General features: G+C 43.7%; 1 protein-coding gene across 8 annotated transcripts in view; it reads left to right on the top strand.

Moving 5' to 3' along the window:
• The first annotated feature begins 341 nt into the window (after positions 1 to 341).
• The window catches only part of LOC133340419 (uncharacterized), a 40,235-nt gene continuing 25,842 nt past the window's right edge, over positions 342 to 14,734 (top strand). For 5 of the 8 annotated variants that reach the window (XR_009754904.1, XM_061548632.1, XM_061548628.1 and 2 more), the window contains exons 1-4: positions 1,148 to 1,593; positions 6,388 to 8,248; positions 8,709 to 10,199; positions 10,770 to 10,874. Coding sequence is in view for 7 of the 8 variants with exons in the window: in XM_061548632.1 (XP_061404616.1) it covers positions 1,531 to 1,593; positions 6,388 to 8,248; positions 8,709 to 10,199; positions 10,770 to 10,874 (3,520 nt within the window). In the remaining variant the exon portion in view is untranslated. Of the gene's footprint in view, positions 572 to 1,147; positions 1,594 to 4,154; positions 4,767 to 6,387; positions 8,249 to 8,708; positions 10,200 to 10,769; positions 10,875 to 14,734 lie in introns of those variants that run through there. The other 3 variants (XM_061548630.1, XM_061548629.1, XM_061548631.1) reach the window with 3 other exon arrangements.

Below are 14,734 nucleotides of genomic sequence, written 5' to 3' on the forward strand. Positions count from 1 at the left end.
AAATTTTTAGGGGGGGGGCGGGGGGGGGGGTGCCCCCCAATCTAGAGGCGAAGTTATCCAGCCCCCCACCCCGGGGGGCGGGGGGTGGGGAGAGACACAGAGGGAGGTGGACATGGCTCCTGGCGGCACGCAGTCTTCACGCCATCAACGTGGTGCACACACACCTTGTGACTCGCGTGGCCTGAACGTCTGTGGGACGTCGTGGCCTGAACGTCTGTGGGACGTCGTGGCCTGGACGTCTGTGGGACGTCGTGGCCTGAACGTCTGTGGGACGTCGTGGCCTGGACGTCTGTGGGACGTCGTGGCCTGAACGTCTGTGGGACGTCGTGGCTTGAACGTCTGTGGGACGTCGTGGCTTGAACGTCTGTGGGACGTCGTGGCCTGAACGTCTGTGGGACGTCTGTGGGACGTCGCTAAACCGTCGACTGAGTCGTCGTGAGTTCGTGTCGTGGTCGTGGTGACGTCTCTGCTGAGCTCAACTTCTTTCGCACCGTACGTAGCCAAGAGGAGGAGGTGCGGCAGGAGTTGCCGTGCTGTGAACTTTACGTCTTGGTGGTATCTCTTATAATCGGTGCGTTTTAAACGTAAATGCGACATTACAATTGTGTGTTTATGTATGTATTGTGTGTATGTGGACGTTGTATTAATGTCTGCTTTGGCGTCCGTCTAAACAGACGTTATGCTGACCTGTTGTAGATGTCTTGCCATTCGTGGTGTTTAGCTTGTGTTCATGTTATTTTGCAGCTTTTAATCAATCCAATGTTTGTTAGAGGCCTCCTTGCACGTCATGGAAGTTGCTTAGTCATACTTCACCACCCTGGTCCATGCGCTTTGGTGATGTTGGGGAGGCCTAGGAATTATATTGAGATCCCACTTGCCCCCATCGGGAATCACAACCATCGTGTACTTACTTAAACCCAAAAGTCATAACGATGATAAGTTTGTTTTCACAAACGGGTGGTGCCATAAAAGTTGGTCCGTGAATTTATAATCAACGTCGTTATATTTACTCAAATGTCATCTAGATTCGTACGGCATTACACGCCGTTTGTTGGTTACACCAGGACGTTCGTACGGATATAAATGTTACACTTTAGGACATTTGTATCATAATACTGTGCTGGACAGAACGATTGTTTTGGCTGTGACTGCAACGTGTGTTGTTAATCCTCAACATCGCCAGAGTCAGTCGACTGAAAACGTGGCCACGCATACACAAGATGATCTCTCGTATCCACGACCCGAGCATAACTCGTATTGTCCGTGGTCTTCCTTAAAAAAGTAAAAAAATTCCGCCGTATTTTTTCAAATAGTTACATTTATTTTGCTAAAAATTTTTTTTTGCTAAAAATAAATGTGCGTGGAGTGGCGGCCACTTGCCGATGATCGAGACCCAAGGCAGACACGAATACACATCAGCAGGGACATTGGATGTGAAGAGACACACACAGAGAGAGACAAAGACACTGGGATACAGACACAGAGACACGTGGAGAGACAGCCAGACACACGTGTGGTGTACAGTATACAATGCAGTGTCTATCGAGTGGCTTTACACTGCATCAGTGCATCTCGCACGACGCCTTGCTGCAGGTAACTAATTTGATATCTCTCTATATAATTGATGATGTATTGTACCGTGAGTTGGGTGCTGTAAGTAAATAACGTCGTTAACTTTATATAACTAACTCGTTACAACGGTTTGTGCGTGTTACAGTATTTAACTACCGTGTTAAGGCGATATTTAACTTGAGATGTCTTATTGAAATACTATACTTCGGTGTAAACGCGACAATGCAGTTGTGTATATTATACAAACACGTTAACATTGAATATGTATATATGCCGAATCGTCTAAATCAGGGGTCCTCAAACTTTTTAAACAGGGGGCCAGTTCACTGTCCCTCAGACCGTTGGAGGGCCGGACTATCGTTAAAAAAAAACTATGAACAAATTCCTATGCACACTGCATATATATTATTTTGAAGTGAAGAAACAAAACGGGAACAAATACAATATTTAAAATGAAGAACAAGTAAAGTTAAATCAACAAACTTGCCAGTATTTCAATGGGAACTATGGGCCTGCTTTTGGCTAATGAGATGGTCAATGTCCGGTTCCATATTTGACACTGCTAGTCGTAACAAGTTTATGCAAGTGTGCATCCGTTAGTCTAGATCTGGTTGGAGATTTCAAATGTTTCATTCTGGAAAAAGTCTGTTCACAGACATAAGTGCTGCCAAAGATGGTTGCCATTTTGAGTGCATGGTTCCTGAGATGAGGATATGTCTCAGAGGGGAGAGATGCATAGAAATTATGAAGGCTGCTTGACTTGAATGCGTCTTTCAGAGAGTCACAATTCTGCAGTTCAGCCAGTTCCATTTGGTAAATTGTATCCACATTTTCAATGTCAATAGAAAATGGGTTGCGGAAAAGCTGTATGTCCTGTTCATGGAGATGAAGCTCTTTAAATACAAATTGGAACTCCTTTTGCAATTTTTCCAGTGAATCCACACATGTTTTGTTTGGGAATGCAACCAATGGTTTTTCCGCTAACAGATTTTGAGTTGTAGGGAGATGGCAGAAGTTTTCCTCCTTCACTTGTTTGATGAGGAGGCCTATTCTTACTTCAAATGCTTTGACATGTGATTGCATATCACAGATCAGCTTCCCCTTTCCTTGAAGTTGCACATTGAAACTGTTGAGTAGCTCTGTTACATCTGTCAGAAAGGCAAGGTGCCATTTCCATTCTGCATCATTGAGCTCTGGTACTACTTTGTTTTTTTAAAGCAGAAAAGCTGTAATCTGTGGAAGCAAGTCATAGAAACGTTTCAAAACTCTCCCTCGACTCAGCCAACGGACTTCTGTGTGATACAGAACATCTTCATAGTCAACATTTAGCTCGGACAGAAATGCCTGAAATTGTCTGTGGTTTAGTGCATGAGCTCTAATGAAGTTAACACAAGATACTACAAATTTCATAACAGAGTCCCACTTCAGTGATTTACTACACAGCGCTTGTTGGTGGATGAGGCAGTGTATGGCTATTGGATGAGAATGGTTATGTTTGTCCATCTCTTGGTTAATGCGAGCAATTACTCCTTTCTTAGACCCCACCATGCTAGGAGCACCATCAGTTGTCACACTGGCTAGTTTAGCTCAGTTCAGCTCCAAACCATTCACAGTTTGGCAAACCTTTTCATAGATATCCTCTCTTCTTGGTTCTTTCGGTAAAGTCACGTAGAAGGGAAGTAATAAAATAATACAAATAAAACATAATAAAATAATTCTCACGACGTTTCGGCCACAACGCAAGCAGCCGTCCTCTGGTGAAAACCAGGTCTGTCGGGGAGACAGCGTCTGAATGAAACAGCACACGAGCTTGGAGCATATATAAGCTGGGTTGGAAACGGGAGAAAGAGCGCCTTGACAAGAATTTGCATATCAAGAGGAATTTAGCATATTTATGGGAAATGCAGGAATGTTATTAGTACTACATATGCAGCACGGGCTCCAAGCTCGTGTGCCGTTTCATTCAGACGCTGTCTCCCCGACAGACCTGGTTTTCACCTGAGGACGGCTGCTTGCGTTGTGGCCGAAACGTCGTGAGAATTATTTTATTATGTTTTACTTTTATTATTTTATTACTTCCTTTCTATGTGACTTTACCGAAAGAACCAAGAAGATGAATCCCTGCAGTCACGAAAGCTTTAAATCGAAAGATATCCTCTCCTGTAGTTGTTCCTTTGATGCTTTGCAGTGCAGCAAGCTCTTCTGTGACTTCGAAATAGTCATTCGTCGCACGAATAAAAATTTGAAGTTGTGCAGAATCACGAACATCATTGCTTTCGTCGAGTGCCAAGGAAAAATAGGAAAGTTTTTTTGTGGAGTTTTGCAAATGTGTATGCAAATTGTCTCCCATTTCTTCAATCCTCCGTGTAATTGTAGGTCCTAAAAGACTCACTGTACTAAATAAATCGGCCTTCTCTGGACACATCTCTTTGGCAACAGAAAGAAGGCATTCTTTAACAAATTCTCCCTCCACGAATGGTCTGCCAGTGCATGCTATTAGCTTGGAAACTTGAAAACTTGCTCGCAGTGATGAAATATTTAGCTGCTTCTGCTTCACAACACTATTTCGTTGAGTTGTTAATGTATTTTTCAGTTTTAATATTTTATCTTTTCTCACTTCTCCGACCAAACAAGCATATTTATCTTTATGTTGAGTTTTATAGTGTTGACGTAAATTGTATTCTTTGAACACAGACACTATATTCTGGCATATCAGACACACAGCTCTTTCCTTGTACTGCATGAAAAAGTAATCATAAGTCCACTGTTCTTTGAATATCCTACACTCCGAGTCAATTTTTCTCTTTCTTGACATCATTGTTTCCTAGGGAGTCAAAATTGATATTAGTAAAATACCAATATATATACAGCGCTACAAAAACAATATACCAGTAATAACTTTGCCCACACAGAGACATACAGACTGCACTGCCCATCAATGCAGTCTGATTGGGGGAAACTCCGCCCCCTCTCCCTCTTCCACCAATGACCGTCCTTCTCATGCAGAAAAAAAGTAACAGACAGGCAGCGGCGGCAAAAACACCCGGCGGGCCGGATAAATGTCCTTGGCGGGCCGCATGTGGCCCGCGGGCCGTAGTTTGAGGACCCCTGGTCTAAATGGACAACTTATACAGACTTGAGTGTGTATGTTGAACTTCTTTCGCACCGTACGTAGCCAACCGTGCTAATCGGAGGTAATGTCTTACCCTACATGGTAAACTTACATCATTATACAATGTGTAATTTAGCAGCCCTTAGCCAATCCTCTGTTTGATTAGAGGCCTCTCCCGCACCCTGCCGGGCATGGGAGTTGTTGAACCATACTTCACCACGCTGTCGGCATTGACACATTTGTCGTGTTCACATTACACTAACTATACGTGTGTAAACAACTATACTAACATAATACACAACCAGTGGCTGCTTTTGCGGCATTACCATTGTTTCTGCCCGCTTGCATCTCCAGAACTTGATCCTGAGCTATCATTGTCGCTTGATTAACATCCGAGCGCAGCGCTCCCGATTAATCAAAATTGTGCGATTCGTTTTTCCACATCCCCCTCTCCTTTTCTTCAGCTCCCCTGACTTTCCATTCTCTCTTAAGGCTCTTCCTCTGGAGTCTGGACAGGGGTTGTGTGTGGTTTTTTTAAACGCCAGTGTGGCCTCTTCTTGTTCTCACGAGACGTAACTTGATAATAGTTTTTTTACCCTTCTATCTGGCAACAAAACTGACACCTTTTTACAAGGAGTCATGTTTGCATAGACCGCAATACCTGCAGTCATAATACAAACAAAAGACATAACTCTGATAATGTGCACTGTCCTTGAAGTTGAAGGAAAGCTGTCTTGGGTGTGGACCAATCAACTTCAAGGACAGTGCACATTATCAGAGTTATGTCTTTTGTTTGTATTATGACTGCAGGTATTGCGGTCTATGCAAACATGACTCCTTGTAAAAATGTGTCAGTTTTGTTGCCAGATAGAAGGGTAAAAAAAAACAATTATCATATTTTTACTGGCAAATGAGGTTCCCATAGTGGAGACGTAACTTGTTTGCAACTCTGGGCTAAAGCCAAGCAGATTTCAGTGAGAGGACAGCGTTGAGTGTAAACTGGTAGGGGGTAGTGCGCGAATGTGCGTGGTGTGTAGCAGCCGGTGGGTCCGTGTGTGGGACAGCTTCATAGAGCAAGATAATAATAGGGTTACATTTACAGCTCAAATATCAGCTGATTTTCATACAGCAGAATAAAATGTGTTGGGTATACACGCACACATACAAAGTTTCCATGTATAGCCTTAGCAGATTGTTAAGGCTATTACACACCACACCAGGTGATAATTTAAAGCTGAGTCGACCGAGGGGAGCCCCAGAACCGGTTCAAATAATCGTCACTGGTGTTGGCCGTGAGCGGGAATCGAACCCGGGTTGCTGGGTTCCTAGAGCAGCGATGCTTACCGCTGTACTACCGCTCCCCACACACAGAAACGGAGATAGGGAAACATGGAGACACAGGGCAAGACACGGAGACACATTGTAATTTAAAGACTTCTATCAACCCTGATTTTGTTTGGTGGATAACAGGAGTTGCACAGCAAATTCATCCTTTTATTCACTCGTAATGCATGATTTTGTACCCCGTGTATGAGGAGTAAAGTCACGGATAATAGTATCTTCAGATATTAGTCCCCCATATTACCCCGGATAAGAGTTATCCTGGTATAAATTCAACCGACCGCAGATAGTTTATGGCTTTGTGAGTGGTAACATTGTGACACAGGGGTGTAATGCGCATGTCGTTTTGTCCTTTGTTTCAGATGTGTGAGAGCAACATGGCTGAAAGCAATGCTGGAAGCATGGCCTTCGCCACAGGCGACATCGGCAGCAGCATTGGTTCATCGAGTCCCGCTGGTGAGGGGCCAAGATCCCAGATAATCTTACCACGCGCAAAAGATACACCTGCGTGCAACGCGGCTATTGCTGGATCGGCACAGTGTCTGGGGCCAATCTCGCCAAAAATGAACCCGCTGCTTTGTCTGTATCAGATGGCCGGCAGTCACCTGAGTCAAATAGAAAATTCATTACGTGAGGAGACGTCAAATTACAATGAACCTTACACTTGGATGAAAGACATTGAAAAAACTAAGAAATTGTGTGAGATGGTTCAGACACTGAGTGATGAAGTCAGTCCTCTTATCCAATTGAATGCTGATGCAAAGTACAAATGTGAAACTTGCAAAATAGGTTTCAAAAGAGCGAGAGAGCTTAAATGCCACTGCCAAGTTTATCACACGCCTGAGCAATGCACGTTTTGTACATTTACATCCATAACCACGCATGAAATGAAGGCACACATTGGGAAATACCATGCTTCACCTGTGCCCATCTGGACCCCACCTGACCCCGATGGAGCTGCTGGGTCAAGAACAAGTATCACCTGTGAAGTCTGTGGGAAAACTTTCCAACAGCTGTGGTACCTTAAATCCCACATGAGAACTCACAAGAAGACCTTTGACCATAGCTGCAACATCTGTACTCGACGCTTTAAGGAGTCCTGGACACTCAAAATGCATATGAAGACCCATGAGAAAAAATACACTTCAAGGGCTGCGTCTGAAAAAGTGTATCCTGCCATGGTAAAGGATGGCAGTCCTGCCAACGCAGTGTTGATAATACCATCGCCCTATGAAATGTGCTCAGTGTGTGGATTTTTGTGTCCGATTGAAATCTTGAAAACTCATGAAAGTCTTCACACGCAGTTCTTGGACAGACCGCATCGTGAAAATGATGACACTTTGACAGCAGTTAGCGGAGTTGAGACAAATGATGTAAAACTCAATTTTCTTGAATGCATTGGCCTAGTTACGCATCGAGAAGCTGTTTCACCAATCATTAAGAACAATCCATACTCTGCTCTGGATCCTATTACAGGCATTGAGGTTTTGATGTCCTTGCAGCAAAAGAAGAAAAATAGATGGCGATCTAGGTCCAGAAAACAACGCATGGACTTGGATGAAGACAAAACCACCTTTCTGTCTCCAATTAGAATACAAAATTCCAGCTTCAAAACTAAGCCAATGGGGCAATATCAACATGTGGAGGAGGCGTCGTCCCAGTCTTGCGAGTCTATGCAAATAATTGGCAATGCAAACGAATCAAAGCTTAAGGGTAAAAATAAAGACTCAGATTCCTCATCATTGACAGTGACTCAAAGTAATGGCAAGAAAAGGAAGGGAGATGAAGGTAAAAACCAAGGCTCCTGTTTGGTGACTGAGAAAACCTGTCAGAACAACAATGAAAGTCAAGTTGGTACAGTGGGTGATGTATGTGCAGATGCTATTGAAAAGGCCATTAATGCTGTGGTTACACAAGATGCCTCAAAGGTAGATGTCAGCCTGCGGGAACAGAACAGTGGCGGCACATCCAATGAATGTCTGCGACCCAAAGAGTGTCCGGACTGTGGAAAGGTTTTCAAGACGTTCCGTCAAATGATGCTTCACTCTCGCGTGCACAACAAAGGCAAGAAGGGCCGTGTTGGCATGCGTGGTGATGTGTGCATGCATGGCGATCCTCACCACTCGCCTGGCAGCTCGGAGACTACAACGAAATTTCAAGTGCCCACCGTACCAGCCGAAGACACAGAGCCACTTGGATTTGTGAAGAGTATCTCTCCAGCAGGTGTGCACTTTTGTTATACATTTGGGAAAAGAAATTAAGAAAAATGTGAAACTTTCTCAATTGGATATCGTAGTAGTGCTATTTGTAATGGCATATACCAACTTTACTTCAAATGTAATATGGCATTTTTTAAATAACATTAATTGTTGAAAATGCTCTGTTTTATGAAATCAGTTTTTGCCATGCCATAAGTGTTGTATAAATTTGGTTTGATAATACATTGAATTGTATGCCTTTCAACATTGCAGGTAAAGGATATGAAAACTTATATTTTGTAAAATTAGAAAAAATTGTTCCAAATTACAAATGTGTATCTGTAAATTAAATTTAAGTCCTGTCATTTGTCACAGTCAAATGTAATATTTAATAATATATTTTCTCTCTTAGGACAATGAAAATAAAATTGTGCTCAAGTATAAGTTGTTAAATATCACTATTAATTTTCTCTTTGTTTTTACAGCTAAAAAGTCAGTGACGATGCAGTTGTCCAGTGGACAAGCTGTTCAGACCAAACCCTTGCGAAATATTACATTGAACATCCCTACCAATGCAGCGGCTCTGCGGCAATCAAGCATCCATATGAAAGATAATATCAACTCTTGTTTGGCCAATATGACTTCTGTACCCATGGGCAATTACTTGACGTTTGACACTGATAGTTCAGCCCTGTCTGTTGGCAAAAGCGCCTTGATGCAGGTTCATCCTTCAGGTCAGACAAAGGCCAATGGACCAGTGGGCTGTTTAACATCTTTCAACAGAGCCACAGGGGAATTGAGCCAAATGAGTTTAACGAGTAATGAGCAGTCTGGGTTTTACTGCACGTCCAATAGTCGCTCGGATCAATGCGTGACCACTTGGAGAACAGATGCTGCCAAATCCGCTGATGCTACAAAGAGCAATATAGCAGAACATGACCAGTTTGAACCTCTGGATTTGTCCGTTAAGTCCTTGCTGCAACGCGCCAGTACACTCATTGAACAAAGGAAGCCTGCAGTTGTGCGAACACACGAATGTCAGCTCTCCCAATCTGAATCTCATATGTCAAGCAGACCCCCCTATATTACTCCAAAGAACCAGAGCTCAGAGTGCAGACTAGGAACGATTCAAACTACATCCAATAATGTTTCTAGCAAATACAATGAATTACACGAGCCATTCTTCACACATACAGGTCACTGCAGTGAAAATACTGAGTTTCCTTTGTATTACATGGAACCCAAGTATATGCAACATTCTCCAATGGATCTTTCAACTCGTGCTCAACCATATGCGCAACGCTGTGGACAAAGCAAAACATGTCAGGCAATAGCAAGCTCCTTGCAAGCATCCGCGAGTCTTCATGAGGTGCATCTTTTAAAAACAGATTTGGCATTTGAGATAGAAGACAAACATTTAAAAAATGACCTTGTGCAGCAGATTGACTTCCAGCAAGCGCTCGAGGTAGACAGAAATTACTTTGGAATAGATGTAGTAAAGCAAACATTAGAGCACATCAAATTGGAGAACCCAGTTGAACGTAATGCTAGCATGTTGGAGCCAGGTCCGGTTTTGCCAGAGACTCAAATGTCCATGAAGCAAGAACCAATGGAAAATGTGGATACTTCACTGCAAGTACTCCGAAGCGTCTGGGAGAGCCTGGAGTTGCGTATCGAGGACACAGTTCATCCGTCCTTTACTACAAGCGATTCCGACAGTGCTAAAACTGCGATGCGAGAAAACGATACCGTATCAGCGCTGCGCAAAGAGCTATGCATGCCTTGGAACTCTGCTGTTGGACAGATGAAAGATATCTCGGACCACAACATGAGCTGTAGCGATAGCAGCATAACCAGTTGCAGCAGCAGCAGCCAGATTTCGGACGTAAAGAGGATGGACTGCACGGAAGCGAGAGGCTGGTGCCGTGTGGAGCAGAGCATCCCCAAGACATATGAACCCAACCTGGCACCTTTGAGTACGTCCGAGTATGCACACACATTACATTTATAAATTGTATACATTTATCTGCACGTAATGGATACCTTCACAAATGCAGTCATGTATGTACTGTTGAAAACGTCTACATTTTATACATAAAATGGGTGACTGGGGTGGGTCAATGTAACTGATCTGGAACTGCAATGATCCTTGGTTAAATTGGATTTCAGCCACCTGGCCATGATTAAACCGGCTTCTCAAGTGCAATGCCCCCTAGTGGATAGAAAGGTCACAGGGATTTCAGAAACAGTGCTATGATATCTCCTTCCACGAGCACTATTCACAGCGTGGTGAAATTCTGTGCATGAGTTCCACGTGGATACTTGGACTCATGGCATGACGCGAATAGCACTCTTCGAATAAAACTGAGCAATGCATATTTTTTTGCGAAATTCGTTACAGCCACTTGCAAATTACTAAATTGTAAACTCACATGGCAACATCGCCCCCTATGGGCAGACCCTACCCATCTGTGAAATATAGCACCGTTGTTGTATAATCCTGGCGCTAACCCCTAAATGCACTCGTCATTTGCCATTGTTTCTAGAAATCAGGTGGGCCAAACCTAAGCCAAAGAGGCACAGGTGCGGGGAGTGCGGCGTGGCGTTCGGCCAAGCCCAACAGCTGCATCGGCATTCCTACACTCACTCAGGTTAGCCTCCAACGCGCCGCGTGTGCGAAAGCGCATGGAGCAGGTCGCGAACACCGTGGCGGTCATTCGTAATTGTCTTTTTTTTTCCCACTTCACGAGCGTGCTAAGGATAATGTGTCCTGTACGCGTTTCAGAGTCAATACTAAACGATGGCACAATAACACATTCCATCATTTTTTTTTTAAAGCGGCTTACACCTTGGTAGAGAGTTGGAAGGCAGCGAACCGGAACAGTACCCTTTGTACGCTCGTGAAAATGATGTTAATTATACTTGACCCCGAGGCACCTTGAGCAATCCTATAACTGATACTTCTATGCCATAAAACTGGGTCTCCTCACACTGTGGTCTTTGAAGCTAAATTGAGCTATTCCGCATTAAGATATGTAGTTTATGAGCGAAACTATTTATTTCCTTGAATGTGCATTGTGGAGACGAACGTTCATTTCTTTAAAGAGATTAGTGGATTGAACGCAGTCAAGACATGCACATAACATTGGGTGGAGTGGCGGCGCAGTGGTTAGCGCACTGCATTTTGAATCGGGCGACCCTGAGTTTAATTCCCGACCAACAGTTCGCATCAAAGTGACGAGCGGTATCTGAACTGCTTCTTTAGGCCCATCCTTCATCAACCCTCAACCCGTGCGAGGGAGCATGGTGAAGTATGGTCAAACAACCCCCACGACCAACACTGTGTGAGATGGCCATCAGCAGTGGATGGGCAGAGGGCTGTAGATTATTACTTAATGGAATTTACATTAACCTCTTTATTACATGTTAAAATATAAAGTCCAGTGAAATTTGTTCAACTTATATATTATCCCCACTGGCCATTAATCCTTGTTTGACTTATCTGTCTGTAATTTTATCTCACCAAATATCTGTCTGCAGCGTCTACCAGTCCATCTGTCAGGAGTATTTATACGTCATCCGAGCTTTTAATGTAATCTGTATAAAATTGTGTCGGCAAAACAACGGAGACGCAACATACAGTTGACGGAATGCTCCTTGTGATGGCAAATGGTCACATACTTCTCGTTGACATAGTAGAGTCTTGGCTTTTCAAAAGGCCTTGCACAAATAAATAAAACACATACCATATATGTGAGGATGGACGACAGCTTTTATCTGTCGTACATTTAAGGTTTCTATAGTAATACGCAGCGATGTAATTAGATGGGGTGAGCGTGTTGTTCTTTTAATTAAACATTTTCATTCTTTGGTCGAAAAGTTGGACATATTCAGGAGCACTGGTTGATCCCTACACTGAATTAACACCTTTACTGCCTGGAATAGTTTCAGCTTTTTTGTGTGTCACGAGAGGTTTGTAACTATTAACTTTTAAATTAACATTTCTTTTCAATTTAATGAGCAGAGTGGACTTTTGCCAATGTTTGTAACATGCCTAACCAAATTTACTTGCATACTGAATTATTATGTTGCCTTCAGGGACAGACACAAATGGGGGTCACTTGATTGTGTTATCGGCAGCTAAATTAATTTACATTATATAGGCCACACATTTTCCAACAGTTTTCCTTTATAGCTCACAGTATACTCAGGCATGCGATGAACACGAATTCATTGTTGTGGCTGTCTAGCTCACCCTACTGGCAAATACCACATGTTTACAAATCATGCATTATTGTTTTAAGTGCAAAAGGTATCTCTATAGCTTATTTATAATTTTCCAGGGTCAATTACAGGCGCAGGATGACGTGGATTTATAATCGACAATGGTATCATTATACAAAGCTTGGAAAAAAAGATCACTCGCATCAGATATGACTTGTTTATGAATACCATCCGCGTAGCATACTCCTGAGCTAACACTATCGTTAGACAATCTACTGTATGCGCATAAACAAGAATTCCAATTTTTTTTAACACTTCCCTCCCTTTTTGGCGAGATTTTTTTTGTTGCATCCGTGTGGAGGATGTTACCACAGTCAGCCAGCCCTGCCTGTTTGCTTTAGCGCAGTACATTGCTAAGCACTTGCTTTTTATAATGCACGTAGGGTGGGTGTAACTGTGGAAGGAGCTGCGTTAGCGGGTGGATATGCATCACTTGAAATACAGCGGGTGTGTGTGTACGTGCGATTGTTTGCCCTCTCGCTGTCGACGATCAGTAACTTGACATTGAAACAGAAGGTTTATTTCGTCCGTAACACGAGCAACCCTAGCTCTAACCCTGCCTTACTTATAAAGTTCTGCCCCATTTAGATTAAATTGAAATTTAAATTGAAAATGCCTCATGTAAAATGGGGTGAGCCCCTGCACCCCGATATTTGTAATGTAAGCGGTCGGGTGCACAGAATGATCCTGATCACTTTGGCAACAATAATAAGGTGGTTGCCGCGGGAAGAGCAAATCGTGCTGCAGTGAATTTCATTCTTTTAAAAAGAAAGGCATTACTGCGGTGTAAAAAAATCGAAATAGAATTTTGAGCACAGATTAACTTTCACCTGCTTAACTCGCACATTACTTTTGGCACGTGAACACTAAACAGGCTTTACGCCCCCTGCACGTCTCAACAAAACCGGATTAAACTATTTGTACAGATGCCGGCACTGGACATCCGCTTTACAGAGCGTCGTCGTCTTGGCGCATTTGCGCCTCCCCGCTCCCCACCCCCCGCCGGTACGAATTGCCGGACGCGGGGAACGCTTTCACGAATAAAATCATGTAGCCAGAGTTGCCACCGCATTGCTGGACAGTTAGGGCCGTGCATCTTGCCCAATGGGCAGCGCTTGAAAGTGCCGTCTCGCGGCCCCGCTGCTTAGCCAGTGGCCGGCACCCGCGCGCGTCATGTGACCGCTTTCAGGGCGCCTCCTGTCCCCACCGGAGTCAGGCCCGCTGCCTGCTATCTGGCGACGTGGCAGTCACTGGCTGTAAGAGAGATTGATTGCCCCTCCCCTACTCGTGTCTGCTGTAATTGTGAAATATTACTTACATTAGTGCATTGTTGTTGATAAATGAAACTTATTTTCCCTGAGTCACCCATTATTCCTTGCCGAAATTTCATGCCTCTCCGTGTAAGATAAATCATCCTGGGGCTAGATAAATATCCGCTGCAATGAAAGAGAGTGGTAGGGATCAGCGCTGGGTGTTTATGGAGAGATGAGCGGCAAGAGAGAGGGGCCGGCTACTTGAATGCTGCCGTAAGGCGTTTTTGTAGCCCCAAGTCAGCTGTTTCGGGTGACCAGGCACATAATTACAGCAAATTAATAGTTAAAATGTGCACAAGCAGTAAACTCAATATTGATGGCCTTAAAAATGTACAGCCTGATCCGGAGCGAACACGTTTTTGCAACGTGGCAAAACAAAAATGTGAATGTCTCATTAAAAACCGTGGACAACACTTTGTAATCATAGCTTACATTTTATTTAATCACATATTTATGAAATTTCATGCATTAAGATGAAGAATACTCCATCGTATAGCTTTCACTTAAGGGGGGACCTTTTATACACTGGGAATATATTACTTTTAATATAAATTGAGCTTCATATGGCCACATTTTTGGCACACCGTGGCCTTCCACGGAAAGCTATCGGCACGGGATCTTTGAGCCCCCCACGATTGGGTTGCATTACAATACTTGGGCGCGGTTCGCAACTCAGCAGCAGCGAAAGTCACCTCCGACGACGTAAATGATACTGCAATGTCCCACACAGTTCAAGAGACATCTTGCCTTCATCTACAGTGAAATTGAACCATAAAAGTAAATACTCAATGGTGGCGCATGCAGTAGAGTCGTTTAAGTGCCTGGCAATGTTGGAGGAAAAGAGACAAGCGGCACATACCGGCGTAACCAAACCCGCCCCGCATCCTCCCCAGCTTCCAGAAGTTCAAACTCGC

This window comes from Lethenteron reissneri, chromosome 9, assembly GCF_015708825.2.
Source record: "Lethenteron reissneri isolate LAM-NWPU_2019-01 chromosome 9, ASM1570882v1, whole genome shotgun sequence".
NCBI classification, from domain to species: domain Eukaryota; kingdom Metazoa; phylum Chordata; class Hyperoartia; order Petromyzontiformes; family Petromyzontidae; genus Lethenteron; species Lethenteron reissneri.